The following is a 17,748-nucleotide window of genomic DNA, read 5'->3' on the forward strand; positions in this document are numbered from 1 at the left end:
TCTGGATGCGCCCCTGATTAATTCATTTAATCTTATGCTTCTACATGTAATGTACGGTAAGTTTTTAAATTTTGTGTGTAACTAACCTAAGAGAAAGAAATCCGAGATTGGACCTGCACAATACAATTTTTTTTCTCCAAAAAATAATGACTAAACAAATACATTTTAAAGTTACCTGGTTCATAAATAACGCTGTAAAAGCAATTCCAAATTTGGTTGGAACTGCACAAATTCCTCTCTTTTTCCAGCGGTTCGCCCTAAATCAAGAATAAGTACTTTAATAAAGAATTAATTTGGATTTTTTTCATGCGTGGTGTAGAAACTACATAGATTAATATTCGGTTTGGTGACGTCGTGACTGTCATGCTTTGTTTTTAGCTTTTTATTTTAATCTTCAGTTGGAAACATCGTTAATCGAGATCGAACCTAAAAGGTAAGGGGAGCATTGTAATCGTTGTTTACCATATTATCACACCCAAACTGTAGAATATTTATTCAGCTTTCCTGCTTTAAATATTATTAAGTTAAAAGAAGTGTGAAACCAACAGAGCCCATAATAGTACGTTGGAATATAACCGAAATATCATTGGTGAAGAAAACCACATCAGACAGAAACCTCACTTATTAAATTTCTCGACTTCGATTCGCCTTTTGTCATATTCACTACTTTTAAGACATTCGTCCCAACATCTTTTTAAGTTGAAATCCACAAGTTTCTGGTTAAAATGTGTTAAATCACCCTCTTTGTACATGTTGATTTCTCGAACCTAGGTAAAAACAAATAAATTAAGCATTAATTAACACTAAATGTGTTTGTAATATCCACTTATATCAATTCTACAGTAAGTATCAGACAAAATATTGTTACCATTTTTTGTGATATCCCACAAGCTATTGCAACATCTCCTATCCAGTTCTCAACAATCATCATTCCTTGAGGGCCTCCAAATCCTCTGAATGCTGTATTTGAAGGAATGTTTGTCTTACATAGATAACCAGTCCCTTTAATGTTGCTAATTTTGTAGGCGTTGTCCATATGGAAAAGTGCACGCTCCATTATCTAGAAGAAAGGTAGGCCGACATGAAAAGGTGTTTATTGATTTCATTTTAAAAGTTTCTTGAAATAACATAGACCGTGAATTCAATGTTTTTATAAGCTGCTGTACAGCTATTCCTATTGTACATGGAATACGACTTCATTAAACATCCGTATATATTGTATTTTACTTTTTAAATTTTAAAATATCAAATTATAGCAGTAAACTTAATTATGTCTAAAAGTGAAAAAAAAACACACCGAGAAAGAAAGGTCCATTGAATATCCGCAATTGCTGTACATATCAATTTCCAGTGCTTGTACCTTGCCATCATTAGTAAAACCAACCTTGTAACGTCCCAGAAAAGCATGTCTGGTTCCCGTAGTGGACATGTCCTCATCACGGTCAAGCATACATCGGACTGGTCGTTTCACTCTATGAAAGTAGAGACAGATATTCAACGGCCTAGAATTTGTCGATAGTTTATAAAATATTATTTAATTACTTATTCTCTCAATTAAATAAAATTAATATTGAATCAAAGGGGTACATTCTACGCATTATTGTCGCATCAATCAAGTACTAACTTTGACTATGAACTCAGGCTATGCCCTTAGACTTATCATTTTTGATTTTTTTTTTTCATCATGCACAATAATGTCTTATGTAGAAAACGAATACGGTTTATTATGTTTAAGATTTTCGAAGTGAATTTTTAAATAGGATAAACCTACTTGTTTGCTGCAACTGCAATTGCTGAAGAAAATACGTCAGATCTGGTCTCTTTTCCACCGAATCCCCCTCCTAGTCTTTTCACACGACATGTTACCCTGTGTTTTTGTAGTCCAAGAACTCTTGCCACCAGCGACTAACAAAGAAATGCACAATAAGATTCATCATTTGATTTTTTTTATTTCTAACGTAGGGCCTATATATAACGATTGTTCAACAAAATCTTCACATTGTTTAACATTCTGCAATTATTTCATTCAGCTTTAGGCACAGGGCAAAGGATATGCCAAACAATGAACTTAATCTTTCTTCAAAGTGCCAATCCCGTCACAAGACAAACATACACACAAGATGCTTGACATAGACCAAGTCTCATAATGAGGCTTAGGTAGTGGAATCGTTTTGGTCGTGAGAAAAAAAAATCTTCACTGTTATCGTGACAGGAATTGAACCCAGGACCCTGGGATTGGAAAGCAAGCATCTTAATCACCAAGCTATTCAACTCCAACTCCACCCAATAATATTAATAATTACGAACAAAATGAGTTCATGTTAATTAAACTTGTACGTACGTCCATATATCGCATTCTTATTATATATTACACTGAATGCATATGAGCAATGTAACCATACAAACACCCATCACTCATGTGTATCTTGACAGTCCGATGGTTGTTTTGTGCAGTCACTTGAACTCTTTCAGCGTTCAAATATGAACAATAGAAATATTTCAATTGATTGATTACTTTTGTTAGCTTTTAATTTATCCATTCTAAATGATTTAATTACGTATTTGAAAGTGTTCTCTCAAAATCTGATCATAAACAGTATATTTTATATACATAGGCCCTGGCCTACCTGCGCCAGGCTTGGATTTTGAGTGGAGGATAATATTTCCATTCCGCCGTCTTCGACAGGTATTGCTCTGCAAGCATTTGTTTCAAGATAAAAATGCTCTTGTTCTCCCACTCTCATTTCTCCTTCGATAACATTATCTGAATTCCTAAATCCTTCCTTTATGTTACCATTTTCAATACATTGCGGTGTGGATAGGAAACTGCTTTTGGCTATAGCATCCTAAATAGTATTGAAAGAAATGGAAGTGTGAAAGTTCAACATTCACAGTGTTTGATACACACTGCAACTTGCATAATAATATGCAAAAAATATACTTTCAGACAAGATTATATTGTATTTATTTCTTCTGGTGAATATACTTACTTCAATGGTAACGATTGGCTCAAATTCTTCATATTCAATCTTAACAAGTTTCGCTGCTCTTTGTGCAATATCTTGGTTATCAGCGACGATTCCTCCGATAACTTGTCCAACACACCTCACCTAAAACACAATTTTATGTTCTTTGTAAACTATCAACAGGGGTACAGAATTTATTAATTTACTTAAACGTATCCCTAATTTCACTCCTCATAAAAAAATTATGATAAATATAACTGTAAGTATCCAAACCACTCCGTCTATGATAATACTAAATCATATAGGCCTACATCATGATTCTGGTCAGTTCCCTAATTTAATTAGTAGACAATCTGTAACATTGTTATCAATCCTCAAAGTCGATGGTTTGTTTGACGGGTTGACTATCGTATAAACATTTTCTAACCAATTTTGTTGCAAAAAGTTCTTCGTCTATCATTGCTGCAGATCCTATATCGTTATTTCCAGGCACGTCACGGTGATCCACGTACGTGTGAACGCCTTCTACTGACAGAGCCTTGCTTGGATCGACCGATCTGATGAAAACACGAGAAACAAGTATTCACACGTAATTATTATTTTTTTAATGAAATTATTTATATCGATTGTCCGCTATTAGGCCGAACAAATTTGTTCACGTTGCCCAAGTATTCTTCAGTTAAGTTTTAGTTAAATAAAATGTTAAGCTTGTGTAGTTTAAGCAGATACAGTACTAGAAATACAAGATAGAGCACTCGCTATCAAAAATGAGGCGGAAATTGGTCCAGACGTACGCGGCGCCCTTCTCTTTTTATAATGCAAGTTTTCTATACTTGGTCCAGACGTATAGGGCGCCCTTCCGTTGCTAGGTAGGTATATCCAGACGCACATGGCGCCCTTCTTTTTCCACTAATGGAGGAAAACTTTATCACTAATCCGAATCGGAGTCCGGTCATACGACTCTGCGCTTTTGTGTCTGTCATTTTATTGTTCCGATTTATTATGCCTACTTGTGTGTATCTTACATGGCAATGATTTCAACCTCCGCAAAAAGGAGGTTATGTAACGGTGGCAGAAGTTTTTTTTGATCCAGCCGTACGCGGCGCCCCATTATTTGTATTCCCACCATGCATTTCGGTGGAGCAGTTTTGTTTTTTCTGTGGAGAACTCGATCTTGTGTTTCTAGTATCTTTGGGTTAAGTTGTTACTAGAGTGAATAATTGTCTCAGATGCCTTCGTATTAAAGCCATAAGAGTCCTATTAAGAAAAAATATTAGGCCAATCATCATTATCATCGCCACATAAAATTTTGAATGGATAGATATTGTACAAAATGTTTCCGAATTGAATTTGGTGGGCTCCATGCAAGTTGAATAGAATAATACAAATTCGTTTTAAAGAATTATTGTGATAAACTTACTTTATCTCTGCATGCGCCTTGGTACTGTAGATAAATGCTATGTACAACTCATCTGGAATAACAACAATACACTAATTAGAATCAAATCAACCTTTTAAAACTTCTAATGTTGTAGTCGGCCATCTTTTACATTTTAATAGAAGTTCTGGAAAGATATTGAGACAACTTGTGAACCTAATATATTTTGATACATGAACATGTATTTTATTGGAATTATGTTGGCCTACGGCATGAGCTATGTTAACAAAAGGCTTTATGGTTTATGTAACTTCACCGTTTTATACAATTAATGAGCTCGTAACAGACATATTAAAAGTGCAATAGACCTAAATTAAAATTACTACAAGGTTATCTCAAATGGCATCGCCCGCCGCGTTACGTGTACAGTACATCACAGTTGATTCACAGATTCTGCATTTAGAATAATATAATAACTTATAAATATCTGTCAGTAGCCTTTGAAAATGTAATTATGCGCCAACAAATACGTAATATAAGATGAAAGGTCGTGGAAGAGCCAGTTGAAGTACAGTAGTCTTACTTTCAAGCGGAACCATATCGTCGACGTAGACAGCCTCTCCTGTTGCCTGTTTGTAGGCCGACGAATGGACTATTGGACGACCAACAATATCTCCAAGTGACTGTTCATCACTGACCTCCTGAGGGCGCAATACAAGTACAACGTGTTAATTATCGATAAATGATTTTTTTTTTTAATGTTCATATCGGATCAAGTAACCCAGAAAAAAATATCAATGACCTATATAAAATACTATTGACATTACTTTACATGTTAATATGTTATGTATTATACCTGGAATATGTGTGTACTTTTAGATTCAGGCCTGTTAAAAGGGGCTGTGGCCGAGGTTGCAGAGACCGGAATACTGCACTGTAAGTTTGAGAAAATAAGAGTAATGAAAATAATCATTGCTATTATAACAATAACTATAACAACAATAATAATTGATTTAATGAATATATAGAAACATAAGTGGTGATGATAATGATGATGCTAATGATGATGATAATACTGAAGGTAAAATGTAACATTTGAAACTGTAAAAAAAATGTTGCTTAATTACACCATTATCGAATTCCACTATTTGCTGGGATACATCCAAGTAGAATTTGAAGAAGAAACTGAGTACGAGTGACTGTCTGTACTCAACCATCCCTCCGGGTGCGTCAGGTGGCAGGGACATCTCGTCGGCAAGGAGAGAGCTAACCTCCTCGAGTAGAAATTGGTTCCATGACCTACAAAAAAAATATATACTAATCTTAAAATTATGGTGTGTGTCAATGGACCTTTCTGATCCACCCCTTGGGACTTGCGAGTGGATATTGATTGGTCAGCAGATATTTGAATGAAACCTTGGAAATTTCTTGGGTTTATGGGTCATACGAATTCGATTACGCGATTCGTTACAGTGAGTCACTTGAATTCAGAATGTTTACTTGGTTTAAAAAAATGAATTATTAAAAACGGTTCCGTTAACGCGTAAGAACAGTGCTTACACTCAAACAAAACTGAATATAAATATAACAAAAGGCACAGCAATTCTGTAATACCTTTTAACCATAAAATTCACAGTCTTCACTGCGAGTTTTGTCGTCGGTGCCATACCGCCAATTGCCATAGAGCAGTCTTTAACGACACCAGACTCGATATTTACTCTGAATGCAGCGTTGGCAATTGCAATATCATCATCTCGTCGATGGGCTTGCTTATATGCTTTGAAATATTCAGTCTGGTAGGAGAGAGTGATAAAACACATCTTTTAGTAAATGCAGTAAAATATAATAATAATAATAATAATAATAATAATAATAATAATAATAATAATAATAATAATAATAATAATAATAATAGCAAAGACTTATACTGCACCAATTCAAAATATTATCAAAGGGGTCGGTTAAGGATGTATTCTAAAGGTTGTGAGTTCGAATCGCGTCTTGGTCTTCATTAGTTTTTTTCAAATTGCAAGAAATTTTATTTTATTTTCAATTTTAAGATATTTTTATTTTGTACAAATGAACATTCTGAATAAGATTTTTTTTTTTGGACAAATAAACATCCTAATTATTTAAAAATTTCTATCTAATTAGTTCTCCAAAGAAACCCAATATGCGTCTGTACCGTATTTAAGCGTGGAGGATCGCAAGAACCGGTGAGTGGTCGCTTTTGTTACACACGGGCCAAGGATATGCCAAACATTAACTTTATAGCTTTTCTAAGTGGCAACCCCTTCACAAGACAAATACATGCACAAGAGGCTCATATAAGTCTCATTATTAGGTTAACAAAATGGAGTTGTTTTGAAAAGCAATATTTCAAACCACCAAGTCATTCAACGCCTCTCCTATACACTTCTATTCTAGATCATGGGATACAAAATACTTCAGATGTGGATGAATCTGGACGAATTTAAAGTAATTTGCACCAACCCTTAAGATTGTTCATACCTGTCTAGTAAACGGAACATGTATTGACAGCAGAACCTCATTTGGCAACATTGCATTCTTCCGATAGCCAGTATAAAAGTGCTCATCCATGGGAATAGAACGAAATGTTCCTGTTAAAAAAATGTATTTACATCATAAAATACCGTAATCAAAAGGTATAAGATCGTAGCAGCAAGAACAGAATTCATTTGTAAATTAACAAAAAAGCAATCCTAGCAAACAAAAATAGAATAGTTGTTTTAATTTCGTTTTTGTTTAACACAATTAAACAAAGAATGTGTATTTACCGTCTGTTGCAGCAAACGTCAAGGTAGACTTTGCAGCCATCAGAATCGGGTTCAGATCCGAAATAGGGCTTCCTGTTACAACGTTACCACCTATTCCCTGATAGTGATCAAAATCATCTATTAGAATATCGAAAGTGTAATACTTTCAATATTAAAATATAAAAAAATATAATATTTTGTTTCTATTTTGCGTTTGCTTGAATTGACAAGCAACAGCTTCTTTTTAGTGTCATAATTTGTAATTGTAAGCTGTTTTGTCTTAATTATTAGCTATTGTTAATGTTGATGCTGTTATAAAACACAATAGTTCTTCTTCTGGTACTGACGTCTTCGACATTGACGAATCTGCAGTTTCCTGTGGGAATTAGTGTATGTCCTGTCTCTTATACACATCTAGATGTGTATAAGAGACAGCAATGCATTTCGAGTATAAGAGACAGGTGTATATATATATATATACATATATATATATATGTAGGCCTATGTATTTTCAATTATTATTTATCTTCAACATTTAGCACAACTCACAGCAACGTTTCTAATTTGATTTCCAGCAAACCAATGCAACATTTCAACGATAGCAGCAAACGTTTTGCATTTATACTCTGAAAAGCGTAAAAGGTTTAGAGTGTGAAGTTAAGCTGAGTAAGTAGAATAGCCACATTGTAGGTAGTGTCAATATGTCCGTATCCCTTTTGTATTGTTAAAACTATTTTATAAGTCTTGACGTCATCTTTTTACTTCTAAAGTTATATATTTGCTATCATCATCACCTTCACCATCATCAATTATTTTTGTCTCCACCATATTCAGCACATTATTATCATCGTCATCATCACAATCATTATATCATCAGATTCACGACATCATAATTTTTGCATCATCATAAACACATTACCATTACCAATCTCCATCGTCATAAACATAAGCTTCATCATTACGTCTGTCGGATAGAATGTTAAGCCTTTAGACAAACAAACTCGGTATACAACTGAAAAATTAAGACTACTTGTCAATTTATTCTCTAACCTGTGTAGTATATCTTTGGTTTGTTGTATTGATCAATCATTGATCATCATTGTCACACCGTCAAAATCCTGATTCCCGTTGCAATGAAAATTATAATGAACAACAGAATGATTAATACCTGGTATTTTTTCCATACTTTGCTTCAGAAAAGTTTCGATTCTTGAAAGAGTGACGGAAGCACCTATACTGACGCCCTCATCGTCCAAATGCAACTCATTCAGTTCAGGTACTTGCGAGCAAGATATTATAACAGGATACCTCATTCCTTTAAATTTCATTTCCACACCTAACAACAATGTTACAAGTATGACCAAAAGTTTTAGACTTTAAGATACATTTTTCAAATTTTGACTGGTATTTATGTTAGGGACACATAATGTGAAAATTATCGAATGTTTTTGTGTCGGTTGGAATTCGTTAGAAGGTATTTCCGCAGGCATTTTTAATGAATGAATAATTTATATTTGGATAATTATTAACAATTAAAATCTGTACTACCATAACGAGTTGAACATAAAAAAAAGCCAATAAATAGCACAAACGCAGTAATTCATCTAATGAAATATACAATATGTAAAAACAGCACGTTTACGTTCACACGCATCCAGCAATAATGCTTGGCTTATTATACCGGCTTATATACTACCGGTTTGGTATTCTGGGTGTATGGCCTTGCCAAATATTGTGGTTAAGCATTGTTATAGAGAATAGGAATGTAAGAGTGATAGTGTAATAGATACCTTCGAGACACCTTTAACAAACAACCGTTCTCTTCAGACCTAAGTACGTGGCTTGGTTTACCACAAGTATTATTAGGGCCTAAGACATTGTTACTTCGCAATGGCGTATCTAGAAGTCTTAAAATGAGGTGGGGGGGGAGAAGGGGGGGGGGGGGAGAAAATGTGGAGTAGGTGCTCGATAATTAAATGAGGGTGGGGTGCTAGGTCGCAAAATAAGGTAATATTAGGTGATTTTTAATTACTTTTGAGCGTTATTTATTTTTTATTCGAACATTTCAATGGGTGGGGACTGGGGCACTAGCTTTGAGAGGTGGGGTGTGAGCGTGCTCCCCCTGCACACTTCCCTAAATACACTACTGTTACTTCACCTTGCAAACCTTTTAACAATATATTTGTATGCATACCTACTTCTGTATTCCCTACAATCAATTTAGAATCTGAATGTTGTGACTTTGTATCCAGCAACTGTTGAAGTTTTACAGGCCGTAACCATGTTTGTCTTTCATTCTTAAATTGCAGAAATTCTGGTTCTGTTTTTTCTAGAATCTGTTGAAAATATAGCAATGGATTCAATAATGTAAACATTTCCTTGCTGTATTGCGCTAATAAATAACGCTAACTGTTTAAGCCTGATTTCCATAAAATCCTGATTTTCCATAAAATGGTTACACAGGTGCCATTTTTCACGACAGAAATTTCAATTGGGTCATCATGTACATGAAAACAGGAAAATGAACTTGCGGTGGCGCAACACTTAACATGTTAAGGGTTCAGGGGCCATTTTCAGGATTTTAGAGGTCCCAACATTTGATTGCATAGGAATATTGTGTATAAACAAATACAATACAAATACAAAGAATTTATTAAAGGAATATAAAGTCTAAAGTAAAAAAGCTATTGACGTAACCAAACACAGTGAATGGAACAAACACAGCGAGACGGAATTTGGTGGCACGGTTTTCCAAGTTCTTTATATTCCGTCAATTGAAAGCTAGCATTTGTACGTCTATTCTATAGGGGTAATACACATTTTAATTTTAGACATGGCGTGATGCCAGATCATTGTGATTGTATTAATTGTAATTTAAATGTTGACGCAGAAAAGACACAGAAGTTATGGTTTAGCAGACTATAGTGGTTTAATGCAGCAGTTGGGAAATATTGTTTTGTCCATGACCCAGTGAGATACTCGAGGCATGATTTACGACCGATAGTTTCAGGCCATTGTTAAACTTATAAACTAGATTTAGTTGTTGTGAGCATATAAAATAAATTATTTCCACCTTTGCCTTATTGCAAGTTTGTCATTTTGTTTAATCTTTTTAAATGAGCTATTCATTATAACTTTACTAGCTGTGTACCAGTCCTTCGGACGGGAATCAGGGCAAACTGAATGCATGAGACTAATTTTTTTTTAAAGTATTTCATATTATGATAGTGCTGTCAAATGGAATAGATTAAGTCCTGATGTACAGTCAGAACCACATTTGTATTAATAATTAATGAAAACAAAGTATAATAGTATAAACATTGTATATATCACTAATTTAATGTTTTCTTGCTTTGTTTTATTAATAGTTTACATTTCTTTTTCATAATTCACAAATTACTTTTGTGGAGTGGATTTTCTTCATTTCCATAATTTATTTTGCCATTGTTGCTATAGATTACTTTTATTTTACTAAATTGTTGACTTTTGCGTACTGCATAATAATTATGTTTTGTATCTATATCATTTAATTTCTGCGTTTAACTTTTGTTTATTATGTACCTTACTGTGTAATTTTCTTTTTAAATAAGCTATTCATTATAACGTTATATGTTTAATCACACGTGGGTCAAACATGTGTGACCTATGGTTCTACACACCCCTCGGAAACGATAACAATAATATCAATCTTGATACCAGTAACGCGAGAGGTAAATGTATGAATCGTATATAAAATATAAAATATACAGTATTATATACATATATATATATATTATATATACATATATATGTAGGTAGATAGATAGATAGATAGATAGATAGATAGATAGATAGATAGATAGATAGATAGATAGATAGATAGATAGATAGATAGATAGATAGATAGATAGATAGATAGATAGATAGATAAATCTTCTTGCGATAATGTTTTTAGATAGATAGATAGATAGTTTAAAATAAATACATCAGAAATTCTTCATTTATACACTGCAATAAAAGGTAAGAAATTCAATATACAATTACATATAAAAGGTTAAGAAACACAATTCAATTACAATTTAAAATAGAACAAGTTCTGTTAAACGGCAAAAACTTACGCCTTTCATGGTATGATCACCGTTTTCTTTAAATATTAAATCTTTGCAACACTTTGATTTCATTGGTCCGTTGAGACCATTCTGGCAACACCTGGTAACATCATTTTTGCTTTGGCAACAGCTTACGTCAGTGTTATCCTGTTTGCATTTTGAAAAACAATAAACTAATAGTAAATAAAGATAATAATATAAATAATACGGATAAGAATCCGTTTAAAACAAACAACCAATAATAGAAAACGCATTGATGCATCTAAACTTTCTATCTAAAAATGACTTAAACTGAGATGAAGTCGAAACTTCGTTCTTTTTATGCGTTATTGTTCTATTAGAATATAAATAATAATTTTAAATATTAGGACCTAAACTAAAGATATGACAATAATATTGACAGATACATATATGTAGTGACATGATTCGTCACTAGTGGCCAGCTTTTAAAAACAACCGTGAGATGTGGTATATAAAGTCAATCTAAGCGTTAGGGTTTTTTTGTTTTTTTTTGTTTTTTTTTTGTTTTTTTTTTTGTTAAGGCACAGATGGGATCTTAGTGATTAAGGGCTTTAAATGCAAAATAATAGCAGCGAGACTGCCTTGTTTAAATGTCGTGTGCTGATCAAGTTAGTGTTCTGAAGCAGATTGTATATAGACCTTCCAGTGTGAAAAAACAGAGTAATTTCGTTGGAACCTAACATAAATACCTTCGTGAAGGTTCTGAATCCTTCTAAGATCGGCCGATATCCAGTACATCTACAAAGATTGCCTTGAAAAGCGTCCTCAACGTCTGACATTGTTGGTTGGTGGTTGTTCCTCAAAAGGGTGTACATGGACATAACGATACCAGGGGTACAGAAGCCGCATTGAGATCCGTGTGATTTCGCAATCCGTTCCTATAAAGTAAATAGACATAATTTGGAATTATTTACATAAAAACGGTAGGCAACCACATTTAGGGAGATAGGACTGTATCATTTTTCACCTATCATTTTGTATTTATTATTGTATAGCTGAAGTACAGCAGGATAAATAAATAATAGGGACCTTTCGATTACACGACGACGGTAGGACGTAGAACGTAATGACGTCACTAAAAGTCATCTGCGCATGCGAGAACGTTAAGTTCTCGTCGCATGGATACTAGGACGTAATTTGGCCAAATCTGCGTATGCAGAGAAGGTAGGAAGCCCGGTAGGACAGTCACGCATGAGTGATTCCGTTCTAGCGTCGCGTCGTTGAACAGTCGAAAGCTCCATAATGTATTTAGAAACCCCTATCCCTAACTCGATTTAGTCGATATATTATGGTTAAACCTTTTTACTTGTCATATTCAATTTTACTTGTCATATACAACATTTACTAAGTTTTTCACTTTTTTTATGAGATTTGTAATTTATAATTGTTTAGAGCTACCTGAACAGGATGTAGACCATTCTTTGTGCTCCCAATACCTTCTACTGTTGTCACAGCCATCATGTGGACAGAACACACTGGAACCAGACATGCGTTGACTGATTTGTGGCTGTAAAATGCAGAGAAAAAAACCTCGCAATATCATTGAAAATCATAAGCTATTAACTACAAAGAAAATGGTTAATATGGCTTAATACATTATGTACCACACAATGTTCACGATGAACTAAGCTTTAATTCAAATATGCACAAAAGAGAACGCCAACAATATCTTGCAAGACAGAAAATTAAGGAGGTTCAAAAAATTACGTTACTATATCATTCTATTTACATGGTGGTCGATAATGTGCAAATGGTGCTTTAAAACTTGCTGATAGCTATCTGTAAAGTGACAACGGTATTGGCTTGTGCACATGAGAAGTAGGGCTAGTTTCATCATTTAGATCTTTTTAATGGTTTTTAAGCGTTATTATTCTATTAATATGCTAGAAAATAGGTACTTACTAGACTTTTTTGGTGTGTCTGTCGTAGTTTGACACCATTACAGTACAAGCACCACATCCTCCTTCACCGCATCCAAGTTTGGAACCAGTTAATTTTACTTTGGTTTGATGTCAAGGAAGCGATGTATATTGCCCTCATAGAGATTCTAACAGAAGGCTTTTTTTTTATGATTTCTTTTATTAAGCGCTATTTACATAGCGCTTTGACATATTACAACAAAATTTAAACAATACACATCACAATCAAACATAAATGAAAACATACAGCGAAAAGTCGCACAGTTTCATTTTCAGGTCCCCCGTGGATGTCGCCAGGCATTTTAATTAAAGTTGTAAATGTAATTTAAGGCTTTTTTTAAATGAATCGAGTGTAGATGATTTACGAATATGAATAGGTAGGTTATTCCACAGTTTGGGTCCGAAATTCGAGAAAAATCTATCTCCTGAGGTGGTAATAGTACGTGGAACATAGAGCCTGGTAACATCAATGGAGGACCTAAGACCATTTCTACCTGGCACATGCCTTCTAAGGAAATCTTTGAGATACAACGGTGCGTTATTGTTTATACATTGATAAACCTGTACCATAGTCTTGAAAATTACACGCTTTTCGATAGGCAGCCACTCCAATTTTTGGAGAAGGGAAGTTGCACTAGTGCGCTTAGGCACCTCAAAAATCAGACGCACTGCCCGATTTTGCAACACTTGCATGGAATTTATATTCTCCTTAGATGTATTAGCCAATAGCGAATTGCAGTAGTCAAGTCGACTCAGCACCAATGATTGCAATGCAGTGGTACAGGTTTTCTGATCAATGTATATTCTAATACGCGCAATATTTCTCAAGTAAAAATTAACAGTTTGTTTTATTCTAGAAACATGCGAGTTCATGTTCAGATGTTCATCAAAATTAACCCCTAAATTTTTTACAACCTTAGATTGTATGCTTGTGGCGCTCCCCACTTCAATATTCACATTAAGTAAACTGGCATCGAATCTAGGTGGTGAAAATACAATTAATTAAGTTTTTTCATCATTCAATTTTAACTTATTTACGTGCATCCAGGAACGCAAATTATTGACACATTTGTTTACTTTATCAATGGCTGAACTAACGTCATTGGGGGATTTCGGATTGCAACTTACGTAGATTTGGGTGTCGTCAGCTTACAGATGAAACAATACACCAGCATCTCTTAGGATACTTTTGATTGGTTTCGTGTAAGCTGTAAACAGGGACGGACTAACAACCGATCCTTGAGGGACCCCAGATCTCAAATGAAATCTTTTAGATTTCGATCCCAAGACGGACACCTGACAGCCCCCGATCATGAACATAAGACTGGAACCACCCAACAGCCTCATCAGAATTATGATATTCGTTTTTTAGACGTTCTAAAAGAATTACGTGATCAAGCGTATCAAACGCGGCGCTAAGGTCAAGCATTGCAAGTAAAACATTTTTTTTTCTTTTCTAACTCATTCAGTATATCGGTTTTAACTTTTAGAAGTGCCGTTTCTGTACTATGTCGGGGTTTATATGCAGATTGCAACTCCTCAACCATATTATTATGTTCCAGATGTTCTCTAAACTGATCATGTACAGGGTACTCAATGAGTTTACCCAGAGTAGGGAGATTGGAAATTGGTCTGTAATGTCCTAACACATTGGCATCTAGTGTAGGTTTTTTTAGTGGGGGGGGGGTTATAATAGCAGTTGGGAGGGAAACATCCCACTTATAAACGATGTATTTATAATTGTAGCAATAGTAGGTGCTACAATCTCAGCACACTTCTTTAAAAGCCAGGTTGGCATGGGGTCCAAAGGGCTTGATTTATTGGGGAGTCTGGTGGTGAGTAATTTTATAACGTAGTCAATGTCAACAGGGGAAAATCTAGCAAGCGTTGACAAGCTATCGGTACCCGACTCAAGGTTATTAGATGAGTCTTGACGTACCCAACTATCTATACTATACTATGATTGCATCATCTAGGTTAATCCTGATTTGATCAATCTTATTACAAAAGTACTGCGCAAAATCATTGCACAGAGTGTCATGAGGTTCATACATAGGCACTGGCTTATAATTCCGGCCTAATAGTGTGTTTAAAGTTCGATGAATTGCAATACTTGTACAGTTTTCTCAAAAGCCATAAGGTATATACCCACCACAATCTTCTTACCAGAACTTCTCTTATCAAAACTCGCTTATAAAAGCCAATACATATCTATCACTGATTTACATGTTTCTCCATCCAAGTTTATTAGCATAATTATGATATAGCCTACTGTTAAACACAATAAATGAATAACACAGATGATTTGGTTAATTTTCTGCAGTATAAACACCATATGCTTTTCTAAAAACACAGCCGGCTAAACAAACGCCTGCAGACAACGGAATAAGTTACCTGTAAAATTGGGCATATTAGACTGGTTCATTTCGTTGAGTATTATTTTCATTCGACTGGTTCGTAAAATAGACTTCGTTGAAAATTAACTTAACCAGAATGCGTTAGCGTTAAAGTTATGGACGTGACAAAAAAAAAAGCCGATTGGTCAGTTTAGCAACAACATTTGCGTTAATTTAGATTAAATTTCAGAAAATAAAAATTACAATATTTACCCACATTGAAGTCAAAAAATAATTGTAGGTTAACAGAATTCAAAAACTGGATGAAAACATTTTTTACGAAAAAACCATACTGCCACAATCCGAAGCAGCATTGATTACGCTGCGTGTATCGCGGTAACTATGCAGCCAATTTGTTTTGTTGCGTATTTACCAGTTTTCTATTCGACTGGTCGTCTTCGTTAAGTATGATTTTACCACTGCGCAGGTGGGCGTGGTTTAACGAAGAACGACCAGTCGAATACGGCCATTGTTTATCGATAAACATCTGTTCTATTTTCTCTATGAATAAACTAAGCACACTTGATGTAAACTTACTCTGCGAGCTTTGATCAATGTTTTTGTGAACATGACTTCCTCTGTGGCCAGACTAAAGAAGTTATGTTGATACCATCGACGAAACAAAGCCGTAGGGAGCGGTCTGGTTGGTTGAACGGGCCAATATTATATCACCAATCGATCGTTAGAATGCCAAATTGTCCCTTTAACACTGGAACCAGCGTCGATGTTAAGGTTGTAGCTAGCGGCGCCCCTGCCTTACCGCTCGGCCACTCGACTCGCCAAACTTGTACAGTCTTGAGACATTTTCGGGCATCTGGAGGTACCTATTTTTAAAGTTTGCTCACCTCAGCCCCAACCCTGTTGGGCCTGATATGGGTGTCCATCCCCCGTCGAGGATAAACACTCAATAAATGTTACAAATATTTTTTTTTTTGGATGCTATTGATAAAAGTAAATTTGATGAATTAGTTACACTTGATCATAATATTTTACTGCCACATCTTGTATCTCTTGTTAAAATGTTATTAGCATGGTTTAGAAGCTAAGTTACAGCTTGGGACCTTACTATTTGTAATTTTTATAAATGATTTACCAAATCATGTGGCTGACTGTTGTATATGATGCATGACACTGAAATTTATTATGCAGTTAGAAAGTTAAATGTAGGCCTAATGAATGAAACAATCTTGAACAATTTTCGTAATACACTGTATTATTCAAACCAGACAAAATACGAATTGCATAATTTGGTCATTATTGATGCATGATGGGCTACTAACTTAAAAGTTATAGCAAACTTTGGTGTGTTTTTCTGGGCCCACTCTGTAACATGTTCCCCTCTGTTAATGAAGTGTCAATTCTTGAGTCAAACCGGTGGGAATAATGCCCTGTAGGACATACTTTTTCATATTTGGACCCTTTGTACAATAACACTACTCTTAGACTACATGTATAGTCTCAGAGAGCCATTCAGGTACCCTTTTTTAAGGTGTTCATCCCCCGTCCAGGAACTTGGATCCTCATTGGGAGTCTGTCGTCGCCAATTGTATATATCCGAGGGGTTCAGTGTGGGGACTTTGTCCATAATAAACTACATCCTTATATGTGCCTGCGAAAGCTAGCAGTAAGTTTACATTCATTGTGTTTGGTTTATAATCGATAAAACAGTTCTACAGCTATAATAAGCAAACCAGATGAAACTATTCGAATAATTTGTAAACACTTTGGTCCGACCTTTTATTAATGTTCACATTACATTAAAATATATTTGAAGCAGATTGAAGTATCAGGACCAGTGGGTTGTAGGTAAAGTTCGTTGTAAATTTTCCATTCTGTTAACCTATCTCTTATTCGGAAAGTCAAGGCACGAATATTTTTCCAAACCCATCCTCTGACTTCCTGCCAAAGGGCATCTTATTTAACCTTTTACATAAAACTTAATGAATTAAATCGTTGGTTTTGCTGTTGCTAACGTTTACAAGGCAAATTAATGATAATTTACTCACATACACTGTAGCACATTTATAAAAGTACGTTTTAAAGGATACATTTTCTACGAAGATAAGACAATAGGGTCAATGCGGGATCAATATTATCGTCAACAACCTGAAAAAAAGAGAAAAAAATATAAAATATTACGAAATATGTTAAAAACATTGAACCCTGACGATTGTAGAGGTTGAAATATTATATATATATATAT

The 17,748-nt window shown here is 34.7% G+C and overlaps 2 protein-coding genes across 4 annotated transcripts in view; both read right to left on the reverse strand.

Moving 5' to 3' along the window:
- Positions 1-9,624, reverse strand: part of LOC117108639 (xanthine dehydrogenase/oxidase-like) — a 14,690-nt gene extending 5,066 nt beyond the window's left edge. For all 3 annotated transcript variants that reach the window (XR_004445394.1, XR_004445393.1, XM_033250731.1), the window contains exons 1-18: positions 9,316-9,624; positions 8,290-8,457; positions 7,671-7,747; positions 7,143-7,239; positions 6,856-6,965; positions 5,959-6,137; positions 5,472-5,643; positions 5,201-5,278; positions 4,928-5,045; positions 4,387-4,438; positions 3,394-3,523; positions 2,991-3,110; positions 2,628-2,846; positions 1,772-1,905; positions 1,298-1,472; positions 869-1,060; positions 622-767; positions 176-257 (exon numbers count right to left, since the gene is read on the reverse strand). Coding sequence is in view for 1 of the 3 variants with exons in the window: in XM_033250731.1 (XP_033106622.1) it covers positions 176-257; positions 622-767; positions 869-1,060; positions 1,298-1,472; positions 1,772-1,905; positions 2,628-2,846; positions 2,991-3,110; positions 3,394-3,523; positions 4,387-4,438; positions 4,928-5,045; positions 5,201-5,278; positions 5,472-5,643; positions 5,959-6,137; positions 6,856-6,965; positions 7,143-7,239; positions 7,671-7,747; positions 8,290-8,457; positions 9,316-9,496 (2,430 nt within the window). In the remaining 2 variants the exon portion in view is untranslated. The remainder of the gene's footprint in view (positions 1-175; positions 258-621; positions 768-868; positions 1,061-1,297; positions 1,473-1,771; positions 1,906-2,627; positions 2,847-2,990; positions 3,111-3,393; positions 3,524-4,386; positions 4,439-4,927; positions 5,046-5,200; positions 5,279-5,471; positions 5,644-5,958; positions 6,138-6,855; positions 6,966-7,142; positions 7,240-7,670; positions 7,748-8,289; positions 8,458-9,315) is intronic.
- Positions 9,625-11,164: 1,540 nt separating this feature from the next.
- Positions 11,165-17,702, reverse strand: LOC117108671 (xanthine dehydrogenase/oxidase-like). Its single transcript, XM_033250767.1, has 5 exons — positions 17,594-17,702; positions 13,133-13,229; positions 12,629-12,737; positions 11,920-12,108; positions 11,165-11,356 (listed from the first exon to the last, which is right to left on the reverse strand). Exons 1-5 carry the CDS (start codon positions 17,700-17,702, stop codon positions 11,180-11,182), a joined length of 681 nt encoding a protein of 226 aa, XP_033106658.1. The 3' UTR covers positions 11,165-11,179.
- Positions 17,703-17,748: the final 46 nt, after the last annotated feature.

This window comes from Anneissia japonica, unplaced genomic scaffold (assembly GCF_011630105.1).
Source record: "Anneissia japonica isolate Jap-2015-1 unplaced genomic scaffold, ASM1163010v1 scaffold1587_len1432017_cov164, whole genome shotgun sequence".
Lineage (NCBI taxonomy): Eukaryota > Metazoa > Echinodermata > Crinoidea > Comatulida > Comatulidae > Anneissia > Anneissia japonica.

Bases quoted from the DNA above. Each gene is read 5' to 3' on its own strand.
- LOC117108671 (XM_033250767.1), bottom strand. From the start codon at position 17,702: ATGTTTTTAACATATTTCGTAATATTTTATATTTTTTTCTCTTTTTTT. The intron at 13,230-17,593 runs GTATCCTTTAAA...ATCAAACCAAAG, and splicing joins GTCTTATCTTCGTAGAAAAT to TAAAATTAACTGGTTCCAAA. The intron at 11,357-11,919 runs GTATTTATGTTA...AAATGCAAACAG, and splicing joins GATTCAGAACCTTCACGAAG to GATAACACTGACGTAAGCTG.